This window comes from Arachis ipaensis, chromosome B06 (genome assembly GCF_000816755.2).
Source record: "Arachis ipaensis cultivar K30076 chromosome B06, Araip1.1, whole genome shotgun sequence".
Classification (NCBI taxonomy): Eukaryota; Viridiplantae; Streptophyta; class Magnoliopsida; order Fabales; family Fabaceae; genus Arachis; species Arachis ipaensis.
This window is the reverse complement of record NC_029790.2, coordinates 10,919,957-10,944,830: the sequence shown is the minus strand read 5'-3', so window position 1 is coordinate 10,944,830 and position 24,874 is coordinate 10,919,957. Positions and strand designations below refer to the sequence as shown.

Genomic DNA, 24,874 nt, shown 5'->3' with positions numbered 1-24,874 from the left:
AATTTTGTGTTGTATTTTAATAAATAAACTATAAAGTTATATATTTTAAGTTGAATTATGCAATATTATATTATGATATGTTCATTCCTATTAGTATTTTGGTTCTCGCGGTATTTTCTAACCCGACAGGTTAAAGCCTAATTTATCACGAATTTAATTAGGACTTTCAAATGGGCCAAATTCATCGGACTAGCCCGTTTACCAATTTAAATGGCGGACTTTGCCTCTAAAATTAAGCCCGTTTAAATTTTGGGCTAAACGGGTTGAGCTCGATTAACCAAAAAAAAAATAATGGATTAAACGGACTAGCCCGCGGGCTAAATGGGGATTGGGGAGCCCATTTTTTTTACATTCTTACAAAAAAAATAGTACTGTTAGTCGATATTTTTTTCAATCTGACCCGAAAATCTGGCCCATCAACTAAAAAAATACTGTTTGTTTAAGGTTTTTAACCTAAAAGTGATATTTTTTGTCAAATATTTTTCAAAAAATAAAAGGATAAACGGGCAAGTCCGTTTAACCCATCGATCTGACCATAAACGATTCGAGTTAAAAAATTATGGCTTGCGAATGAAGCGAACTTAAACGGGTCAACTCATTTAACCCACGTCCCGCAGGCTTAAACAGGCCGGACCTAAATGGGTAGAACATTTGACAGCCCTAAATCTGATCTCCATTTAAAAGTTTATCGCTGGCCAGCCAATGAATTGATGTATACATAAGGCGGGATTTAAATTTATGACACTTGGTTAAGCGGATGAGTGAACTGATTATTTGATCATTCCAAGTTGGTTCATTTCTATTAGTAGGAGTGGAAAAAGGCCAGACTGGATAGCCTGGCTTGGCTTGAGCTGTTATAAAAGAAGCACAGGCTCATTTAAAAGCCTTAATGTGTTAATAGGTCAGGTCCAGACTCACTAATTAATTTTATTGGCCTGTCAGGCCTATCTAGACCTGCTAAAACATAATTAAATATATAAGTAAGTTTTTATTATTAACAAAATTATGAGATATTTTAAATTTATTATATTTTATTATAAATATTTTTATATATTTTAAATATGTTAAAAGTTTAAAATTTTTTACAAATATTAAATATATGACATATTACATATAACTATTTTTATTAAAAAATAATTTTTTAAATAATATTTTTATTTTTGTAAAAAAAAATATCAGGCCTTTTAACAGGTTTCAAGTTAGGCCAGACTGAATAACAGGCCAGACCTAATACTTTATAGTTTATAAAGAGCCTATAGCAAGCTGCGAGTCAGGCTCAGGCCAATTAACTACATGACAGGCCAAGTTTGTTAAAAGCAAAATTTGGCCTGACCTGATCTGTTTTCACCCCTACCTATTAAGCCCGTTTGGAAAATTTTAAAAGTAATAAATTTTTTTATCATAATTTTTTTTAAATAAATATTTTTAAAACTAAAAAATTAAATATAAAATAATTTGTTTATAAACTATTTTAATATAAATATTTATTATTTAAACTATTTTTTTAAAAAAATTTAATTAAGTTATTTATCAAAACTTGACCTTAGCACATGTGACATTGGCATTTTACCCGTTATTTATTAGTAAACGAGCTTCAAGATCAACTAGAATCTCTGAAATTAATTGCATGTATGTGACCGTTGGTGACTCTATGCAAATTGCAAAAGCCGTTGACATTTAACTCTCACTATTATTTTTGTTTAGTTGAGATAATAGTAGAAGTAGAACAGTATTCCTCTTTCCTAAACATTAATCAAGAGTTTTTATATAATATTATCAACTAGGGTACATGATTGTTAATTCTTTAAAAAACAAATGAATTCATCGATGTTCTTACACCACGGATAAGTCAGAGTATATGATAGAGGAAATGATTTGAGATCAGCCAAAAATATAAGCATATGTTCAAGTGTTGTTGACCGTATCCATTCTCTTTTTTCTTTTGACATAGTAATAATCAATTAATCAAATTAATTTTTTGAAGTATACCTTCAAATTCTATAATGCAATAAATTTAAGCCAGATCCCAAAGGTTAAATACAGTAGAATCCCAGAGCCTATCTCGATGAATGATTATGACTCAGTGATTATATCTTCAACTAAACAAAAGTCAAATTTTTATCTTTTGTTCTAGAAAACTTTCACGTGACTTCTAGCTCCATGGTGGAAAAAAAAATATTGTAGTAGAAATCTAATAATTTGTTGGTAGCATTTAATTAATCTTACTATGGTTGATAAATTAGGCCGTTGAAAATTTAATTGCCAATGGTTTCTGGTGGAACTTTATTGTTGCTGGTGTAAATTTTCAATGACAATGAATAAATTAAACTGAGTTAGAAAAAGGAAAGAGAGAAATGGTAGGTGATTCTGACAATTTTAATGGCAGAAGCAGGCATTATATTATAGGCCTATAGGGTGACAAGTAGAAAAAAGAGTCCCCATTCCATTTATTACTCAAAAAGAAAATCATCAAACTTTGAGGCACATGAAGAACTTGTTGAATTCAAACTTTTTAGTGTTGCAAAAGCAAAAGCAAAAAGGGTCCCCACAAATCACAAAGCTTGCAGTAAATAAGGCCTAAAATTTTGCATACTTTCTGGGATTTTGATAAACATTCTCAGTTTCTAATTGTTGCTATTCCTATGTTATTTGGGTTGATTACACCATGTGGTTATAGTGTTTAATTATCTTAACATAATCATACCAAAATATAACATTATTTTAAACAAAAGTGACATTAAAACAACCGAAAAGTTATATATATTGTTAGAAAATACATGTACCTATAAAAAAATCTCTCAAAAATAGCAAAATATTTTAAAAATTGTCAAAATTTATTCATTTCTTTCATCAATTTTATCCTTCCTCGTACATTTTTAAATCGTACAAGACAAAATTTTGAAAGCCAACATTGCACAACTATTGTTTGACATAAAAAAAAAAATCCAAAATACTTAAAAATAAGAACATTCAAAATTCAATTAGAAAAAGTATCTGATATCTAAACTCAACAAAAAACTCATCTTTAGTATGTTTTGTATTGAACTTATTTAACAACTTATTATAGTGTTGGCTGAAATTGATTGTAATAATATTAGTTCCCTCGTATTATTATTGGTTATAAAATTACTCATATAAATAATTAACTAAAAACTGTTTAACACAGACAATTTCTAATGGTGGTTGTACCATTATTAACATTTTTTTTCCTTCATGGAACTACAAGAAACAAGGATCAAAAACAGAAATAGCAAAAGAACAGTTGAAGAAGACAAGACTCAAGTTAAATGAACAGAAAACCAAAACCAGCAAAACAGTATCAAGGGATAATATATCGTACCCTCATTGTAAGATTAATAAAAATTTATAAATAATAATAATTTGTACAATATAGCTAAGGACTGATAGATAGAATCTTACAAGAAAACTGATGAAATAATAGTTAAACAGGTGGCATAGTAGAATGAAGTTTGTGATGATGATGATGATGATGAATAGCTACCACAAACAGGAAGATGATGAAGAATCATGAACTGTGGTGGTGCTTCGGGTGTGGTGGAAATTACTGAGAAGACGAGAGGATCTCTTCCTACGATAATAGAAACCGCATTTGATTCTGATTCTTGAGAAAACCAACTTCCTAAACTTCTTAGCAGACCTAAGCCTGAGGCACACCACCTTCTTGACACGCACCAAAGACCCTTTGATTCTATCACTGAGGTTCTTCTTGCGGCAGAATTGGTAGCTTCTCAGGTAAAGTTGCCTCTTCTCTCTCTGTTCATCAGGGTAAGTGTTGTAATGGCCAAAAGATTCTGTCCTAAACAAAGGGTTAATGCCGCTCATCATCACATTATTCATATGCCTCTCATCACTATGCTTCATGTTCATGGCTCTGAAACTAAGACAGAACAAAATAAAAATGTTATGTTACTTAATTGGCTTAAGCTATGTTTTCATGTTCTCAAAGTGAGTGCCATTTATATCAAAGAAAAAGAGAGAAAGGGGGTCTGTACTATGTGGAAATTCCACGAACCTTAATTTGTGTTTGTTGTTGTTGTTGCTTCGCTTTGCTTGCTTGCTTTTGGTGCGCCGCCACACAGGCTAACATAGAAACAAAAACAAGTCCTTTTTTTTTTATAGGGTGTCTGTCTTAAATATTGGTTACCACTTTACCACGTGGATTGTTGGATAAATCCCTTTCATCACGTGTCTTTTGTGCTTCCCAAATCCCAGTATTAGATTTTGTTCAGATTGATTGATTCGGGTTTAGAATTTAGATGTTATGATTTGGAACTTGAAATTGACAGTTCATAATTTAGGATTTAGAGTAGATTAGCATTTTTCAATGTTAAAATTCTACTGCTTGAGATTATTGCATGCACGAAAATGACTGTTATGTAGTTTTGTAAGTCTTAAGGCACAAGCACAACCCTTGGCGTGTTCCAATAAATTAAATTGTAGAACCAATCTTTGCACACAAGTGACAACAGCAGTTTAGTATTTAACGAAATCCGAGTGATCGATAGATGTACATTACTTATATTATTATACAAATAAAACAAAACAAAACGAGTTTGACATTGATGAAGATCGACGTGTTATGATTGGTTTTGTGAATTGGAAATACGAGCAATTCAAGCAACATAAGCAAATGGAAGCGTGTTTTGAATGCTACTACATACAGTACTACTACTACTAGCAGCACGCAATATGAGAGTTAGATAAGCGATTTGAGCTCACTTAGCTTAGCTTCTATTGGATTTTTAGTTTCTTGCCAATCACGAAGGGGCGTAACTTGGATAGGTGCAACCAACTCAAACTAATATGCATACATTCCTACACATTAATTGCAAGCTTAAACACTCTTACGTGGCCATGTATTTTGCAATTTCTTCCAAATTTTGAACACTTTATTTTCTTCCGTCACTCAAATGTAGTTGAAGGCTTTGCTTTAATTCAGCCTTCAATACATGTATAACATCTAGAAGAAAATAAGCATATAGTTAATAAGGTGATTCTCATAGTTTTATTAAATTTCAAAAGAATAATATTTTGGTATTGAATTTCAAAAAAGATGACACATGGATAAAAAGGCCGATACTTTAGCCAATTACTTTAATATCGATTAGAGAAATATTGTATCTCCACAATTTATTATTTTTTTTTTATCATCATTTAGTTATTAATTCAATTCTTTTAATTTAATTTCTTTAGTCTAATAATCTAATAACATACTTTATTTATGGTGATTTCTTCCAAATCCATGCCAATTTTGTGGGTAAATTACCCTTACTTAGGTGTCATCATCACAGCCATTAATCAAGTAAAGTTTTCAACCTTTCATTAATTCATTCATTGGTTATAGCAAAAACTTTTAATGAATCTATACCATAAACATACTACATTAGCTAGTGTATATACATACTTTATAGTGTATTGGGGAACATTTGCAATTATAATTTCTAATCTCTAAATTGTTTTTTTTTTTTTAAATACCCTCCATCCCTTCCTGAAATTCAACATGTATCTCTCAGAACTTGGAAAACGCATAGCCTCCATAGTACCCAGTCCTTTTTCGTTATCTGGCCTTCGTTAATGAAGCCAAGGTCCGTTTAGCAAGCATTATCTCTTTCGAGTTACAGGAGTCGGAACTGGTACTCTGGTTCCGTCGGATAGGCATCGACGTCAACTGAGAAGAGGGCGAATGCTAACCTGATGTGGCTCCAGCAGTGAAATTTGTTATCCATAATACCCACTACCCAACCCTGTTTCGTTTTTTTTGCCTTCGTTGTATGTTATACCACAGATTAATCAACCCAGCGTCCATTTAGCAAGCATGATCTCCTTCGAGTAACAGGAGTCAGAACTGGTACTCTGATTCCGTCGACTAGGCATCGACGTCAACTGGGGAGAGGGCGAATGCTAACCTGATGTGGCTCCAGTAGAGAAATTTGTAGCTGAACTTCTGCTTGTGATGAAACTGTGGCTGGTGGAAGCTGGTTTACCATCCCCATTTTTCTGCTGGCTTCTAATTTGGTGCAGCGGATTAGGTAAGGTCACTTCTCTCCAGGAGTTCATTTTTTAACCGTTCAAGCTCAACCTTTGGTTGTCATCAAGGTATGTCCGATTAAGTTTTTTTGTTAATCCAGATTAGTTTAATTTTGATGATAGTCTATGCCTTTTCAACGGTTCTCTGTTTAGGGTGTTGGGTTGCTATTCTAGAATTTGGAAATTAAGTAACATTATACAGTTCTATGCTGTGGCTAGGTTTGGGGCATTGAAATTAAAACCTTATACTGGGGTCGTAAACAATTGGGTTAGTTTAATTGGGTTTGGTTCGGGTAATTTTACATGCAGCTTAGGTTAGCTTCCTGTAGTTGTTGCCATTGGTTCTGTTTATTCACATTTTGGTCACCCGCTTGGATTTTGGCAGGGGTAAAATTATGTCCAGAAACGAGGATGATGTTAAGAATGATTCTGATAATGATTTGGGTGATGATTTCGATTATTAACTGAATGCAGAAGATGATGCTGAAGACGACGATGTGAATTCGCTGGATTCTACTAGCAAGCGTGAATAAGATTGTGGTGTAAAAAGAATAGCGGATTTAATGGTGGAGGATATTTGGAACCTGGAGTCTAGGACAGAGGATGAGGCTTGCCAATTTTATAACGCTTATGCTTGTTGGCATGGATTTGTAATGAGGAAGGATGACGTGGTTAGGGATAATCAAAGTAGAATCATTAGCAAGCAAATTGTTTGCAATAAGGAGGGCTGGAGGAATATGAGGTATCTTGATCTGGATGATAGATCAAGGGAGGCAAGGTCACTAACGCGAACCAAGTGTCTAGCTCAGCTTAGGGTAAAGCTTGACTACGGCTGCGAAAGATGGAAGGTATCATGTTTTGTGGAATCTCACAACCATGATCTGACGCCCCCCCAATTTGCGCATCTTGTTCCGGCCTATTGTCGTCTCACTGTTACTGATAAAGTCCAAGTGAAAAATCTTCATAATTTTGGTGTCAACACGTGCCATATTATGGGATATATTGCGTTCCAGAAGGGTGGATATCGTCATGCTGGCTTCACATGCAAAGATTTGTACAACCACATTGATCGTTATCGTCGGTCAAAACTTAAAAATGGGGATGCCAATGCAGCAATAAACTATTTGATTGGCAAGTCAAACAACGATCTGCTGTTCTTTGGGAAGTATATATTCACTAGTGACGAAGGGCTCGAGCATATTTTTTGGGCAGATGGGCAGTCAATTATCGACTATCACTGCTTTGGAGATATTGTTGCCTTTGATTCAACGTACAAGAAGAATAAATACAACAAACTTTTGGTCATTTTCTCCGGATGCAATCATCATGGGCAGACTGTTATCTTCGGCTCTGGCCTACTATCCGACGAAACCACAGAAACGTATAAGTGGTTGTTGGAAACGTTTGTTGAAGCGATAGGTGGAAAAAGTCCTAAAGCAGTAATAAATGACAGAGACCTTGCCATGCGAGATGCAATCAAGAATGTTCTTCCTGATGCTACCCATTGGTTATGCGAATGGCATCTTCAGAGAAATGCATGTGAAAATATAAAGAATCCAAATTTTCTACGCGATTTTAAGGGTCTTATATATGACAATAACGACCACATAGACTTTGATCGGAGATGGGTAGCCATTTTGGATAAGCACAACCTTGTTGGGAGTACCTGGATGGAAAAGACGTACGAAACTCGTGCGATGTGGTCCCATTGTTTTCTTCGGGATAAGTTTTTCGGTTACATAAGAACGACGTCACAATGTGAAGGTATAAATTCTCTCATCAGATTTTATATTAATCACAGGAACACCCTCATTGACTTCATGCATAACCTGGATAGGGCCTTAAAGGAGTATAGAAACAATGAATTAATAGCTGACTTTGAGTCTCAGTGCTCTGAGCCAGTGATGATTACCTTGTTGGAGGTATATGAAAGATCTGCATCATGTTATTTCACTCAAAACATTTTTAAGAAAATTCGTAATGAGATTCAGAGGGCAGGGGCTTTGAATATCAAGGTATTAAGCACAACCTTGGACAAGGTAGAGTTCAGTGTGACTCGTGCAAGTTGTTTGAATCACGTGGTATTCCCCGTAGTCATGTTTTCTGTGCCATGAAGTTCAAAAACATCCTTGAGTTTCCAGATTCATTGATCTACAAAAGGTGGACAAAGAATGCAAAGAACGAATTTATTAGCACATAAATGCCTGTGAATGATGACGTTGAAAGGGTCTTAAAGTTTCGAGTTGGAGCATTGGCATCGAATTGCAACAAGCTGTGTGATATTGCTTGCAAGGACCTTGCAGACTTTAACGAAGTCCAGTCTGAACTTGTGAAGTTAGTTATCCACTTGCAGTCACGCAAACAAGGCAAGTCAACTCCTAATGTTAACGTGGAAGGCATCAACGATTCCTTTGTTATCAAAAGCAAAGGAGCCCCTTCCAAGAGGTCTTCTTGGAGGAAGAAGAGAGCATGCTCTAATTGCCACAAGTACGGTCATTACTACAAGCGTTGTCCAAATCTGATGTAGCATAGTGTGCAAGGTAACCCTTGCGAGCGATCAGACGGCAATGCATCAGCCAAGGACTTAGGTTTTAGTCCAGAAAGGTTTTCTAATTCTTCGAGGTCATTTTCAGTTAAGTCCGAAGACCATTCAGGACCTAAGACCAAGGTACGATTTGTTTATTCTAACTAAGCTGATGCTGGGGAAATCTTCTTCGGTGGGTGTCCCTTTCAAAAGCATTAAACTATGTGAATGTATTCCTCTGTTTACGCAGCCTTTTAAAAAGGGTGGATCAAGAAAATTTACGGTGACGGGTATAAGGAACCGGAAGGGTAACGACAACACGTTTGATTAGGTAATTTTTTTGAATCTAAACCTCTAATTTCTGTGACATGAGCTGGGTAAATTAATGCAGATCTCCTTCTTCTTGTTTAAAAAAAAAACAAATATTAAACAGCGGAGCCTCCATGAAAGCAGTGAATCCATTGACATCGCGTCCATGAATGGATTTTTCAACAAAAACCTCTACTCCTTAAAACAGGTGTGTTGCGTTAAACTCCTTTTAACCACTTTGTGATGAATGACCATTATACTTTTATGCATGATTATGGTTTGTGTTTTGCGATAATCATGTCATCACCAGGTGAAGGACTCACAGCAGGACAAAGGACATTCATTCACAAACTATGAATGCGATAATGATGTCATGGATGAAAAATGTGACACACCACATGTGCAGAACGATGTCCAAGATCTGTTACCGTCGTCAATGCCTTATGGAAACAAACAAGGATCGTACATGACATTGTTCGCGTCGATGCATAAGATACGTTGACCAATTGGAAGAATTAGTCTAATGAATTTAGTGCAATGCAAATTTTTAGTTTTATAAGGATGATTTATCCTGATTAACTGACTGCAATGTATTTGCCATTGGTTGGTTTTGCAGAGTTTTAATTTGTAGTAATTTAGGTAACTGTGAACGGAGCATGGTGTACCAGACAACATTGTATTATGTCCATTAGGATGAAAATTATGTTCAATAATATGTATGTGTTTTGCTTACATTGCTGTATTTTAGTTGCAGTTAACTGTGGTTGTATTTGGGTTTAGGAGTTCGTACCATTGTGAATATGCAATACAGTGGATCAATTAGAATTGTGTTAATGGATTTTTTTCCTACTTAGTGCATTTGATTTACCAACCAAATGATTAGATTGAATGGTTAATTTCGTAGTCTCTAGGGTTGAATTTTCCGTTGATGGTTATCTGGTTCTTCGAACAGTGTAAATCTCTTTCGTTAGTTTGACGGTGTAAATCTCTTTTGTTATTTTGACTTTCCAATCGTGTTCCGAATTTTTTTGGATAAGATATGGCGCCCTGTGTATGAAAGCAGTTTTAAATTCTAGCGAGTATTTTCTGTTTCGTTTTAGATGATTCGTTCTATGTCATGAATCTGTTATATATTGGCAAAAACATAAACATAAACACATTTATATTTGATCATATCATAGTTTCGAGTATTAGGAACAAATCTAGTTTGAAGATGTTGATCTTAGATACTGATGGAATTTTTTTTACATATACCGTAAAACTAGTTACAATCTATGTGAAGCCAATAGGTTAGCTGAAACCCAAGGGACATTTCCTTTAACATTAGCCAATCTTTCTCTCTTTTCAGCTATTTGACTACAGCATGACTTTGAGTCATGTAGTACTTCCCGGGATTTCAAAAGTTGAACGTTTTGATGATGTGTTCATCTGGCATCCGTAACATTGTAGATTATTGTTACCTGATATTGAAAATTAAAAAATAATCACTGTAACAAAAGTATATTGTAAACATAGTTCACGAAAGCAAGACTGCAAGTTTATAATTACATGAGTCATCCAACCATTTGAACATGCAACTCATCCATGTAGTCACCCAAAACCCACAATCATCTCTTGCAAAAAAAAATAAAAATTGTTATAATTTATATTAAGCATATGAAGCTCATTAAGGAATTATAAAATCAACAGATATAGTGAATTAAGTAGGGACACTACCAGTGACGGACTCAGAAAATTTATGGTAAGGGGGCAAAAATAATACACATTATTATCAAAATATATATTAATTTAAATTTAAAAATATAAAAGTGCACATTAATTATTCGAATACAAAAAAAAACCAAAAATTACATTAGCTGCTAACTTTCTTCGCTTCAAATCTTGAAGGTACTTCTCTTCTTGTTTTCATATTTTAAAAATGTTGAATAATTGTTTCATTATCAACTTGATTGAATGTCTCTCTTTCTATATATGTAACCAAACAATCATTCAACCACTCATCTCCCATTCGATTACGAAGTCGACTCTTTATGATATTCATAGCAGAAAATATTCTCTCAACTGATGCTGTTGTCACAGGTAGAATCAAAGCTAATTTCAACAGAAGAAATACCAATGGATAAATAATATGCTTTTTTGTCTCAACTAACTTTTGAGATAGTCCACTGATTCCATTTATATTTGAGAATTGATCATCAAGACGTATATCCAATATAAAATTCTCAAGTTGACTATCAAGTGCCAAAAGTTGAGTAGAAGAGAATTCATGTGTTTAAAATTCAGCTAAACGAAGCAACTTCTCCTTATCAAATGCAAAAAATGAGTCACTTGGATTCAAATAAGCTATACAAAGAAGTAGCTCGGTATTTACCTCTGTAAAACGATTGTTAAGCTCTTGAAGTTGTCTATCAATCATTTGATAAAATAATTCAACTTGAAAATGATGCAAGTTTGAGACCTTTTGGATTTTGTGCCTTGATCTTCCTTGTGTTACAAATATATCATTCATATTTGGAGCAAGAATATTGTGACTATCACAAAATAGTAAAACTTCGTTGAGCAAAGAGGACCAACCATCGTCTCTTATACTTTGCAATCGTTGCTTGGACACTTTAACCAATATCATAGCATTTATAATGTCTTGATCACTTCTTTGTAGAGCTTGAGACAACTCATTAGTAACTCCTAATATACTTTTCATCAAATGTAAATTGAATACAAATTCAAAAGATTGAATATGATTCAATAATTGGCATACTTCAGCTCTTTGTTCAGGATTATTTCCATCTTCCTCAATAACTTTAAGAACTTCTACCACGGAAGAAAAAATAGAAATCAAGCTAAGTATTGTACCATAATGTGAGCCCCATCGAGTATCACCTGCCCTTTTTAATGTTGTTTCTTGATTTAAGCCACGCCCACTAGAAACATCTCCATTTTGTAATGCAACAATTGTCTTTTGCATTTGACTTTCACGAAGCATGTCTTTACGTTTACAAGAAGCTCCAACAATATTGCACAAACTAGCAAGCAAATTAAAAAGTAGTGCAATTTCGACCTGTTTCTTTGCAACAACCACAAGTGCTAATTGAAGTTGGTGAGCAAAACAATGAACATAAAAAGCACAAGTATTTTCTTTCAAGATCAAACATTTTAAGCCATTAAATTCTCCCTGCATATTAGTAGCTCCATCGTAACCTTGTCCACGTATTCTTGCTAAACTTAAGTTATGCTTTGTTAATAAAGATTCCAAAGCTACTTTTAACGACAACGCATTTGTGCTAGAAACATGGACAAGGCCAAGAAATCGCTCCATTACAATCCCTTCTTTGTTCACATACCGCAAACAAACAGCCATTTGCTCTTTAACAGAAATGTCTCGAGCTTCATCAACTAAAACAGCAAATAAATCATCTCCAAGATCATCAATAATAACTTTAGTAGTTTCACTTGCAGCAGCTCTAACAATATCTTTTTGAATTTTAGGTGCTACTAGCTTAAGATTTTCACGAGCATTTTTGAAAACACGATCAATCTCTATATTATGTTGAGCAAGAAAGTCAAGAAGCTCCAAAAAATTACCTTGATTATTTGAATTGTGCGATTCGTCATCACCACGAAAGGCCAATCCTTGTCGCAATAAGAACCTGATGCACTCAATTGTTGCTGTTAAGTGAGTTCGGTAATCTCTTTTAGCTTGGTCTGAATGCTTTTGAAAAACAACTTCAATATGTTGCTTTTGCTTCATGAGTGCTTCGCATTTTCTTCGAGCTTGATTATGAGCACTATCATGATTTCCAACATGTGTTTGTAATCGCTCCTTCTTTTTCCAATTTGAAAAGCCCTCTTTTACAAAAGCATCACCACTCGCACCATCAGGTTTCATAAGATAGCAACAGAGACAAAATACAACATTTTTTGAAATACTATATTCCAACCAATTGCCAAATTCATCAAACCAATCAGCATTAAATCTACGGAGAAAAGTTCCAAAATATGTTTGTGGAAAATCATGTTCTCTTGGTTGACAAGGACCTTTTTGCAAATAAGCTCGTCTAACTTCATCTCTGTCATTTGGATCATAATTTGAAATTTTGGGTCGTTGTCCAGGATCAGCTACCAGACTTTCCACATTGAGTTCTAAGAACTTTTTATTAGAAGAGACTAATGGAGTGACTTCAGATTCTAGTGGTAGCTTTCTTTTGAAATATTTTTCCATTACTATTTCTAAAAATAAAAATATATATTCTAAATTAATAAATTGATCAATTCACTTTAAAAATTTATATGCAATCTAATTACATATAATAGAATAGAACGAAAGATAAACAAATAAATAATAAGGATCACTAAATTGAGAATAAAATAAAATATATAAATTCATGAAAAGAATAAAAAATAGATTAATACTTAAACTATAATTGTTTGAATTAAAATTTGTAATTGAAAATATCAAAAAGTGAAACAATGAAATTGAAAGATACATAGAGTCATAGAGAGTTATATAAAACAAAATAGAGAATTTAAAATTTACCTTTTGATGAAGAGAAGATGACCACTAGACAAAGAAAAGAAAAAAAAGGTTGAAAATATGAAACTAAGAAAAGGGTTTAAGAGAATAAATGAGTGACGGCTAGGATTTAAAAACAGAAGAAGACTAAATTTAATTAGGTTAACTAATAGTCAAAATCATAAAAAAATAAAATGGGCTTAGACTTTTAATAATTGGGCTTAGTTTATTTGTAGTGGGGTCATTTAAAATTTAAAGTGGGGGCATATTATATATATATATATATATATATTTGGGTTTAAAAATATCAAATGTCACTGGGGGCAAGTCCCCCCCCCCATTCATGAAGGTGGGTCCGTGCCTGGACACTACAACAACAAGCTCTTTCATGTATCCGTAAGTGTTATTAATTGTTTCAGTCGGTTTTGCCCACTCCATTCTTTCTTATTGTGTTCTCTTAAATAGAAACTGGAAAGGGCTATCAAAACCGATGGCTTTGGAGATTCCAGCCGGGGATGGAATGAATGTAAAATGGAGCAAGAAAGAAGATGATAGTATTTGGTTGAATGCACTCCGAAACAGAGTTGTAGAGTTATTAAAATTAAAGCATGTGTACTTTGTGATTCTTAAATACAAAGGAGAAGCTAGATTTAAGTTCGTGGTGATCCGTTTGAGTGCTTCGGAGATTGAATACTCAACTTTGAGAAGTTTCCATAATGCTCATCCCTATATGAATTGGAAAATTATTTCCCACATGGTGATGATCGTCACCATGGAAATTTGTCAAACTCAAATATTCAATTTCCGAATAACTCGAACGCCTCACTAGTATCCTAAATTTAGATTCTCCTTTATATTTAAAAACCACGATATACCCAAGCTTTAATTCTAATAACTACACAACTCTGTAGCAGTATTCACACAACCAAACACTACCATCTCCCTCCTTCCCTCATTTTACGTTTATCCCATACACGACGATTGAAAATTCTTTTGTCTAAAAAGTTTTTGCATTATAGGTTTGAGAAATTTTTTCCTGTTCAGTTGCTAAAATGTAATTTGTAACAAAGGTTATAGACAACTTTTAAATCCGATATCGTTAGAGCTACCAACCGGAGATGAAATAAAAGGGAAATGGAGCATGAAAGAAGATAACAGTGTTTGGTTGAATGAAGGTTGGCACAGAATTCATGAGTTGCAAGGATTAAAGCATCAATATTTTGTGGTTTTTAAGCATAACAGTAATCCAAATTCAAATTCATGTTGAGGACCATTATATTCTTTATAGTCCTATTCCATCTGCTATGATCCTGTACGCTAAAAAATTAACGCGGTTATAGATTATAACAAACAATTTTTAATATGCAAGGAATGATTGTGGAGTTTGGGTAACCACCTGGATGAAGGAGTGCCAATGGAGGGATGACTACATTATAAATGTAATTATAAAATTCCTTTCAAGGTTTCGTATACTATTTAAAAATGTTAATGTTACGTATGCTTACATCAAACTTTTTTGAACTTAGGTAAATGATAGCACAAGGTTGTGGCTGGCTATTGATCTGGTCATGAATCCGTTCAATTTGAAATCACAGGAAGTCCTCGAGGCAGCAAAGACATACTACAATGAAATATCTAAAAAGGAAGAGCGATTGGTTAACGGAAAAGGAAATATGCTCTGAGTTATACCTATGCCCGTCAAATAATTGTGTTAATTGCTTAGATTTTTGATACTTTAATGGTTGCAATTATATGTTATTTGCAGTAATTTACGTTAGTTTTTTATTTAGGTTTTCTGTTGCGCTTATTGATTGAGAAAAAACTACTACGGGGTCATAACACATATCGAACTAGTCAGCCCGAACCCGCTCTAAAAAACAAAAAAAATTTATTAAGTAGGATTTTGATAATGGAATACATTAGTATGAATTTTTGAGTCCATTAAAATATGTGTGCCTAAAAATGGAATACCGAATTTTGTTATATAAAAAAGAGAATCGGTTGAAATATTTCCATATTTTGTAAAGCAATTAACTAAAAGTGATTTGAATACTTTACCTAATGACAAACACAAGACTATACTTCTTTATGTTTTGTACGTTATATGTAGTAAGTCATACCAAGTAAGGGTTATTAAACTTCATTTACCTTTTCGAAACCAAAGGATTACCAAGGAAAGAGAGTTTATTATTGGTTTTATTAATCAATTTAAATTTTTGAAACGGTTTGATTACTAATGGGTGGCTTTATTAATGAATTTACATTTTTGAAATGGTTTGATTACTAATGGGTGGCTTTGAAATATCCCTTCGACTTCCAATGCAACGACGTTTGAGTCTATCCTCATTAAAAGTTAAACATGAATCCCTCCCAACATTACTTGATAATGTTTATAATTTACACCTTCTTCTAATTCACTCTCGTCGCCTATCCCTCGAGCAACTGCAGCAACTAGTTACTACATTTAGCAAACAACTATGGAGCCAGAATTCCGGTAAGCATCTTAGTGTTATCTAATTTGATCAAGTTTTTTTCCACACACCTTACCCTATGTCTTTCATGGTTTATTCTTTTTAAGATTGATGAACTTTCATTTTTTTGCTTCCGTTTGGCTAGTTATGTTAATGCATTTGGGAACGTATGGAGATTCTCTGACCAGACTTTCGTGTTAAACCTGTTCGCAATAGATGTAATTTTATGCCCTACGCCACATATGTTTCTTCTTTTTCTTTTCTGAAACCAATGTTTCAACATGTGTCTAACATGTTAGTTTGTTTTTGCTTACTATAGGAAGATATCCAGTTTCCACCACACATTGTAAGGCACTTATCTTTCTTCACAATCACTGATCTCTACTTCATAGACCGTCAAGACAACTGCCTCCATATCTACCCAAAGAGAGAGGATGATAACTACTGGATTAAAGGATCAGACATAGGGAGGATAAGATCTCTCTATCGACCATCTCCGCTGCTTAATGTGGAACTGAGTTACGTTGGTTGGGGTATCTTCTACATGCTTGCATGGGACAATACTCATAAGGAGGAAAAGCCCAGAGCGGTTGACGAGATATATGCGTCCAAAGTATTTCCTGACCAAATCATACAGTGACTGGCGGACCGATGCAATGCACACTTCAACAAGGAAGCACAGCTGAGTGCGTTCGAGACCGACCGGTTATTACGTTTGCAGCGTCGGAGGCAACAAGGTTCACCACTGCGTTCTCAGGAGTCAAGGTAACAATAATTCATGTACTTAGCGAGTTAAATTAACAGTTTTTTTCTATTCATTCATGTAGAATAATTTTTTCTGAAATTATTACAGGATCAACCTCCATCAACAAGGGGAGGGGCAGTGGCAGGACCTAGTAGGAGGTACCGAAGAACTTCCTCGTCGGACTCTTCCAAGTCGTCTGTGAACCAGTGAAGACCATTATCGTTGGGCATAACAGCATTAAGTTATTTGTGTTTGGTATTATGCACTTATGTTTTGTAAGAATGTTTCGGTGGCCATTTTTGAACAATTATATGTACATATTTAGTTTTGTGAACATGTTGGATTAGTATTGTGTCTTTTAACTTTGGTTATATTAATGTAAATTATCGCGTTGAAAAGTGTGATTTTGTTAATGTATATATGGGTCATATATAATCCGCATTCTAGTGGTTTTGGTTTGATTAACAAAAGATTTTTCATGTGCAAGAATTGATTGTGGTATTTTGTTTGGCTACATGGATGAGGATATTGCTGTGGTAACATCTTAATTAAGGAATGCAAAAATTTTTTATACATTAAACAGAATCTACAGAAATGAGTATTGACATGGTGTTCTTTAGGATGACGGGCACTAATTGTGTGATAATTGATTTGGGAAAAAATATAGGAATTCAAGTTGATAAGCACAAACGATTAGTGACTCATTTAGCAAGATAACGTAAATACACATGTAGGACCCATAGATTAAGTTAGCACGCATTTCCATTGTACAAGGCAAAATTGGAGGCAGCTTTTAATTTCAAATTAAATAAAGAAAAGATCAGAGAAAATTTAAACAAGAATGTTGGAACTCCCACATAATTTATATTTGCTAGCACGGGCAAGAACACTTTGGTAGACGAGACAATTTTAATTTTTATGGTAAAATGGTAACACCGGTAACACAATATTCTGCCATATCAATTTTGATTGGATGCAACATCTCACACAATTAATTAGTTAGAGAAATTTAAGTTCATTTCTTATAAGCCAACCAGAGACTTCAAGCAAATAAACTACATCAAACATTAACCTACCGAAAGCTAAGACTACCAAACGTGCCTCAAGAAAAATGAGTGAATTCCAACTAATTTATGTTCCGTTACCGGTTATTCTGGATGAACTGCTGCAAGAAATCTTCTTGCGAAGCAGTGCCAAAGTTGTAGGGAGATGTATATGCTTGAATAAATTCTGGCTCAGACGCTTACGCCAACCAGAGATATGCATACAACACATGCGAAGGCAGAATGTGGTAGATCAACATGTCTTGTTTCATGTTGGATACTCACTACTGTTAATGGATTCAAATTCAATATTTATAGTGAATGCTGCTTTGGGAGAACAAGTGCATGTTCAGCAACCTTTCGGAGTTGGCATCCATGGGTGGTTTCGTATTGTGGGAGTATCAAACGGAAACATATGTTTCAAGTTCTCCCATGACCAAGACGATACAAGACTTCTGGTATGGAATCCAACAACACAACGCTCTAGAGAAATTTTCGACCCCGCAGGGACCACGGTAGATCATATTTTCCAGTATATGGTTTCGGATATGTCCCAAACACATATGCATACAACATCATACATATGTGCAAAAGGGACATAGTTGATGCCTATGTTTTTTCTCTAGATATTGTTCAAGGCGTTCTACATGGTTTCACTGTGTTAATTGTCTTCCTGGTGTCGAAAAAATTGACTCTAACTCTATTTTTCATAATGGTCATGTTTGTTGGGTTACTGGTATAGGAGATAGTTATGCTACACCCAAGTCTATTTTATTTTACAGTGTCGAAGATGAATCTTTTAGCGAAGTGTTTATTCCAGTAGGTGCAATATATACCGTTCACAATTTACTAACCCACAACGACAAACTTGCACTCCTCGCTCATACACACAATGAATTTGGTTATGTCGCATCAATTTGACACTTGAATGAGGACGCCGATAGAAACAAAATATTAGAGCAATACTACAGGTTTGGGAGTCGAAGCATTAGAGAAAATTCAATATTATTCGTGGATGATAACCTAATTCTGTTGGTGAACAATTCAAAGGAAAGAGAGTTACTCGTCAATTCCAGGTACAAAGAGCTTGTGTTGACAGAATATGACATTGAACATGGCACTAGAAATCTATTGGTGAGGAGAGCATGGCGAGACCCAAGAATGCCACACCCGATAACAGTTAGGTTTACACTCAAGTATTTTGAAGGGATGTTTCTGGTTTAGAAATAATTCACATTTAAATCTACTCCGACTAAATGTATTGTGGAACTTTGTTGAACGTCTATGTTTAGTATTCCAGTTGTTGTTCTTTATGGTTTTTTTTTTTGGGTAATGAAATCTCCTGTTAATTGTTATAACATTGGTTACATAACAACTTTATTTTATCTAATTCGTTGTGTCATGTAGTTTTCCTCGTGTATATGAGATTTATAATGGTGTTATTCTATTTCTAACCATCCTAGTATATAGATTATGACAAATATCAGCTAACCAAATAACATTTTACGCAAATATTCAACCAAAATATGCTATTCAAACAAAGATTGAGCAGGGTAAGTGTAGACAGACAGATGAATGGAATAAATAGTTTCCTGGAGAAACTTGGTTTGACTTAAAATTTCGGAAAAAGTTGAGCTTAACCGGTTTCAAGCCACTTGCTGCATTAATCCTCAGCTAAATTTTCTACTTATGTATTGTTTTTGTAGCTGGCCCAATTTGATAGCTAGCCCACTTTACTTTTAGAGAGACTTGAACTACCAAAAAATAAATATTTTTCCAGGTTAGTTCACCGAGCCCAATTCCAAGTATGTCAAAAAGACTAAATATTCACTTAATTAAAGTAACTAACACTGGAGAAAAAAATATCGATCACCTTTGGTCATCTACTATGTTACACCTTAATTCCTAACAAGAACTCAACGGGGATGATCATGAATCCACACATGCATACAAAATTTGACCTATTTTTTCTATGTAACACGATTCCACCAAAAAAGACGACATATAAACGGACATTTAAGAAACTAATTGAAATAAGTTAGAAGACAAAGTTACATGATGGCCACAGATTTCAAGACCACAATTGTAGACACCACTACTGTCTTGGACGATAGCCCAACCTAACCCATTGCACGGTAAGACCTGCAATAAGCCATACACTCATTGAATGTTACTATATAAGAAGAAAAATAAATCGTGTCAATTATCTATTGTGGTGGCTGCATGATTTGTCATGGGAGTCACCAAATCATTAGTCTATATTGTCATGCCCTTCTCATTCCTACTCTTACAGAATTGCCAAACATTGAGTTATAACATGAATGCAATGTTAAGTATTCATATCACTAAAAAAAAGGTTGTTATTTTCTGGTATTCGGACGACTTACTACAACATATTAGCCTTCATATGCTATTGAAATTAGCAGGGAACTTCGAAAACTAACTCACAAAAATATATACCATAAAACATATACGTATCTATAGGTAAAACAAGAACACGTCACTAGAAACATAATCAAATTCCAACTATGTTGCCCATATCAAAGAAACGGCATCGACAATTTTTCCTTTAAAAGCTTCAAGCAATTGTGTGTCTACATTCTAGTAGAAAAATTCACAAAGAAGGAAATTATTCTTAAGTTTCTGAACCTAATAAAGGTGCTTCAGGTTTTGGTTTTGATCTAATCATTAGACTTTGTTGATGAAGCCTCTTTCTCTCTTGCAGCTGCTTCTCTAGTCTTCTTCCTCAACTCTGCTTCTCTACTTTTCTTGTTCAGCAGCTTCTCTAGGTTTACTATTCTTTCCTCTACATGGGCTATCAAGTTATCCATTCCCAAATGTTCTTCAACATGATTCTTCTTTCCGTCACCTGATCCCCTTGTAGCCTCCCCCGCTCTGACCCTTACAATGTGGTCATCAACCCAGAAAAAGAATTTGCAATGTGTTTCTGTCACCTAAATCGAATAGAACACAATGAATGTATGGTGGTACAAAACACTCCAATTCAATCTAATCCACATATGTCACTGTAATTAATCCCTAAACTCTAAATCTAAAAAATTCTTTCAAATTTTTAAGCCATTTTTTATATCAGATCAGCTTCCATGTCAATTCATGTCACAATCAACATTTTTAATATAGGTAGATCTATTTTCAATAAATAAACTTTTTTCCAATTCTCAATCATTCTTTAAAATTAACCAGCACCAATATCAAATCATATACAAAATCAACCCAATTTAACAGCAAATCGCTTACAAAATTAAATCATTTTCATAACCAATAGGCATACCATTCCCAACAATTCAAAATCACATCTACAACAACTTGAGCAAGGAAAAATAACCAAAATCTATATTCTAAACCTCCATTCCAAAAATTCAAATTTATCCAATTTTAGCATAAACTTAGTAATCATACATGAAGAATTGCATGCTTACCTTTAACAATGGGCATCCAAAAAATAGCCTATTCGGGTTGGTGTCTGTCTTCGACATGTAACAGATGGCATATTTTCCGCAGAAGCATTTTGGGACCACACCATCTTTTACATCCCCAGGTTGCAGCGAACTTGAGGTTGCATATCCAACTATCAGTTCCTGTTGTCTGCCGGCTCCCACTCTGCCTCGTCTTGTGTTTGAGGAGCATGCATCACTGGCCATCAATCTGATTAACATTTAACACCACCATGAACAACTATGATCAACTATTGCATTCAAAATTGAAACAATCTGCTTCGATCAATGGTGATTAAAGAAAGTGAGTAACAGAACAAATCACGCAAAATTGGTTGTGAAAATCGACAAAAAAAAACAAACAAAAAAACAAACGAATGAGCTAGAAGAAGAAGAAGTAGGCCTTACAAGGGTTTTCTGAGAGGGTTTTGCACGTGGGTCGCCGGAACCTTGCCAGCAAGGGGATGAGTTACGTTGTTCAACGATGAGTCACAGAAAAGGACAACCGTGTAACCCTAGACGAAGAAGCAGTAGGCAGGATCTTCGACGAGATTCAGAAAATTCTGGCCCTGCCGATGAGTCACCAAAGAAATCGGAGGAATGAGGTAGAAGAAGAAGCTGTGAACTCTGCCAGTGAGTCACAAAAAAGGACAACCGTGTAACCCTAGACAAAGAAGCAGTAGGCAGGGTCTTCGACGGGGTTCAGAAAAATCTGGCCCTGCCGATGAGTGACCGGAGAAATAAGAGAAGTGAGGTAAAAGAAGAAGCTGTGGACTCTGCCGGTGAGTCACAAAACCACGTAACCCTAGACAAAGAAGCAGTAGGCAGGCTCTTCAACGGGGTTCGGAAAAATTTGGCCCTGCCGATGAATCACCGGAGAAATCAGAGGAATGAGGTAGAAGAAGAAGCTGTGCACATTTGAATAGTATTTAGGGAAGATTTTGATTTGAATGGTATTTGGGGAGGGATTTGGAAAAATCAACTATTTGCACATTGCACCCATTCATATTACAGTACATATATGTTATGTGGTATAATGTAAATAATATAGAATACAATGTAGTGTGAAAACATTTAATGAATCAATTAATGAAAGGTTGAAAAATTTTTTGATCAATGGTTGTGATGATGACACATAAGCAAGGGTAACTTACCCACAAAATTGGCATGAGTTTGGAAGAAATCACCTTTATTTTATATTTTTAAATATTAATTGTTAATTGATGACAAAAAATTTTTTTTTGATGATTTTCTAATATTTTTTTATTGCTTATCCATTTTTTTTTTTTGTTAAAATCCATTTTTTTATTTTGAACAAATTTGACAACTCACATACTAAAGCCCACATGTAAAAAAGAAAAATAAAAATTCTTGATTGACAAAACAAAATAGATCAAAATTTATTAGTCATCTTCCACTTCTCTCTTCTTCCCTATTTTTATGTCTATTCTCAACAGAGCTAAAAATCAGAAGAGTAAACTATCATTTATACCCACAAAAGTTGAAAACGTTGACATATCTACCCATAAAAGAAGGAAATTACTATTTGTACCCAGGAAATATGGATTTCGCACAACAAAATTATCCAAACACTAACAAATCACCTAAAATTCTGAAATTACCCTTATCTTCACCACCACTTTTCTAATCTCAAATCCCACCACTACTCAAACTCTTCTTCACCACCACCACCATCACCACCTCTACTACTCTCAGACCGGTTCCCAACCTTTATCTATAAGCTCAAAACTTCACCCCATCATGAAACACCCAGTTCATCCAACTTAAGCACATGCCAGAGTTTGAATACACAAAATCTAGAGACCAGAGTTAGAATTCACAGCCTCAATTGGTGTAACAATGGTGGAGATATCCAATTTTCCATTAAACCCAGAGCCCACAGAAAAAGAAACTATGCAATCTCAGATGTATAAATCTATTCCCAACCCTAAAACCGTACGAACAACCAAACCCGATTTCAAGTGCCTCATCCTCAACCTCACAGTTCTCTTTTCATTTATTCTAGGTTTTCCCGTTCCTATGAAAATCTATCGAAATCTACCGCGCTCCACTCCCCTTCGACCGAATCGAATTCTTCTCCTTGCAACTAGGGTCCAATCCTTTACTTCCCCTGCTGATTTCGAGCCATATTCGTCGGCGTCAAGATTTTGTCGGATCCTGGCAGCAAACATGGGAGCAAACAGCAAAGCGACAGAGAGAACCCCAGCGCGGCAGAGAGGACAGCTTGTGTGGGAACGAAGCCAAGCATCGATGTAATCAACATGGAAGGTTTGTGAGCAAAGAGGCAAGGTTCGAACATAATCATCTTCTTCGAATTCGAAGCAGCAAATGGCACCGTCGCGGCGTGAAGATGAACGGTGAGAAATGTCGTTGAGTTCGCTGGTGTATAGGGCAGCATAAAAAGAGAAAGGGATGGTTTTGATGGTGATAATGTTAGTGGTGGTGGTGGTTGGGGATGAGAGTGGCGGTGAGGGAGGATTTGGGTGAAAATGGTACTGTGGAGTAAAAAGAGAAGTTAGAGTTAGGTTATATTAGAGGGTATTTTGAAAATTTCAAATAATTTTTTAGGATTCGGGTAGTTTTGTTAGTAAAAATCCATCTTTCATGGATAGAAATAATAGTTTTATTTATTTGTAGGTAGATTTATCAGCGTTCTAAACTTTCATGGATAGAAATAGTTTACTCAAACCAGAATATTCACAAATGCAAAGTTCAGAAATTAGAGCACATGTATAACAATAATTATACTGCATCAGTCTTTTCCCTCGTATATCTTTTTTTATTTTTTGGTATAAGTCTTTTCCCTCACATTAATCACCACTCGTATCCTTTATTTTTAATTGAAAGGACCATTTTATCCTTGTGGTAAAACTCTGGAGTAATCACAATTAATTAAGCCTCAATATAATCAAGTAAATTCAAAAATACCAATTACATAAATTACTAAGCCATGTAGCATGCGTCACTTTTATATTGCTAGGTCAATGTGTAGGTACTATAACTACCACATTGATAGCTACTCTTGGCCTTATGTTTAGTAAAATTTTTTCCCCAACCCTTCCTCAGATAATGTGAAGTGTGACACTTATAATTTGTGAAATTAAATTTTCCCGTCTTAATAGCTCCTTTTTGCACATTAACACTGTAAAAGCCCTTAACAAATCATACATGAACAAATTGCAACACCAACATTTTCGAATTAGAGGCTAGATAACGATAACAGGAATGCTGCACTATTTTAAGTTATTGTCTCAACTTCGCCATTAATTTAACTTTGAAAATAGAATAAGACAAAATACTGAAAATAAAACACAAAAAATAAAAATATAAAAATTAATATTTTTGTATTTTATTTAATAATAAATTAAAATAAATTATGAAAATTTAATTTATTTTTATTTGTTTTATTAAAAAAATTAAAAAAAAATACATTAATAAAATATATAATTATAAAAAATTAATAAAAATAATAAAAAAATAAAAAATAAATTATGTTTCTTGTTAGTTCTGTGTCCTTTTTATCACAATGAATACAAAATACACTAATTCAATATCTTTAGATACATTGTCTTTGTCCATGTAAACAAACGCAGTCTTATATACTTGCTTGCTTCTACGTCGGAGGCACCTTACAAATTACAACTGATTCCATGACAATGACTGCCCTTCTAAATCAGAACCAAACTCATGCACTTCAACGGATTTTTAAACTCCACTAATTGCAGCCTCTATATTTTTTTTTTTTTTT

The 24,874-nt window shown here is 34.5% G+C and overlaps 3 protein-coding genes and 1 long non-coding RNA gene across 4 annotated transcripts; 1 reads left to right on the top strand and 3 right to left on the bottom strand.

The window, feature by feature from the left end:
- LOC110263155 lies at positions 3,320-4,497 on the bottom strand. The gene is made up of 2 exons (XR_002348299.1): positions 4,034-4,497; positions 3,320-3,898 (listed from the first exon to the last, which is right to left on the bottom strand). It is a non-coding gene; the product is annotated as an uncharacterized LOC110263155 (long non-coding RNA).
- LOC107646546 (protein FAR1-RELATED SEQUENCE 5-like) lies at positions 6,612-8,162 on the top strand. Its single transcript, XM_016350726.1, has one exon. It carries the CDS (start codon positions 6,612-6,614, stop codon positions 8,160-8,162), a length of 1,551 nt encoding a protein of 516 aa, XP_016206212.1.
- On the bottom strand, positions 11,154-13,100 carry LOC107646547 (zinc finger MYM-type protein 1-like). The gene has a single exon (XM_016350728.1). The coding sequence runs from the start codon at positions 13,098-13,100 to the stop codon at positions 11,154-11,156; it is 1,947 nt and encodes a 648-aa protein (XP_016206214.1).
- Positions 23,154-24,705, bottom strand: LOC107646549 (RING-H2 finger protein ATL65-like). Its single transcript, XM_016350730.1, has 2 exons — positions 24,691-24,705; positions 23,154-23,621 (listed from the first exon to the last, which is right to left on the bottom strand). The coding sequence occupies exons 1-2, from the start codon at positions 24,703-24,705 to the stop codon at positions 23,154-23,156; spliced, it is 483 nt and encodes a 160-aa protein (XP_016206216.1).

Bases quoted from the DNA above. Each gene is read 5' to 3' on its own strand.
- LOC107646547 (XM_016350728.1), bottom strand. From the start codon at position 13,100: ATGGAAAAATATTTCAAAAGAAAGCTACCACTAGAATCTGAAGTCACT.
- LOC107646546 (XM_016350726.1), top strand. From the start codon at position 6,612: ATGGTGGAGGATATTTGGAACCTGGAGTCTAGGACAGAGGATGAGGCT.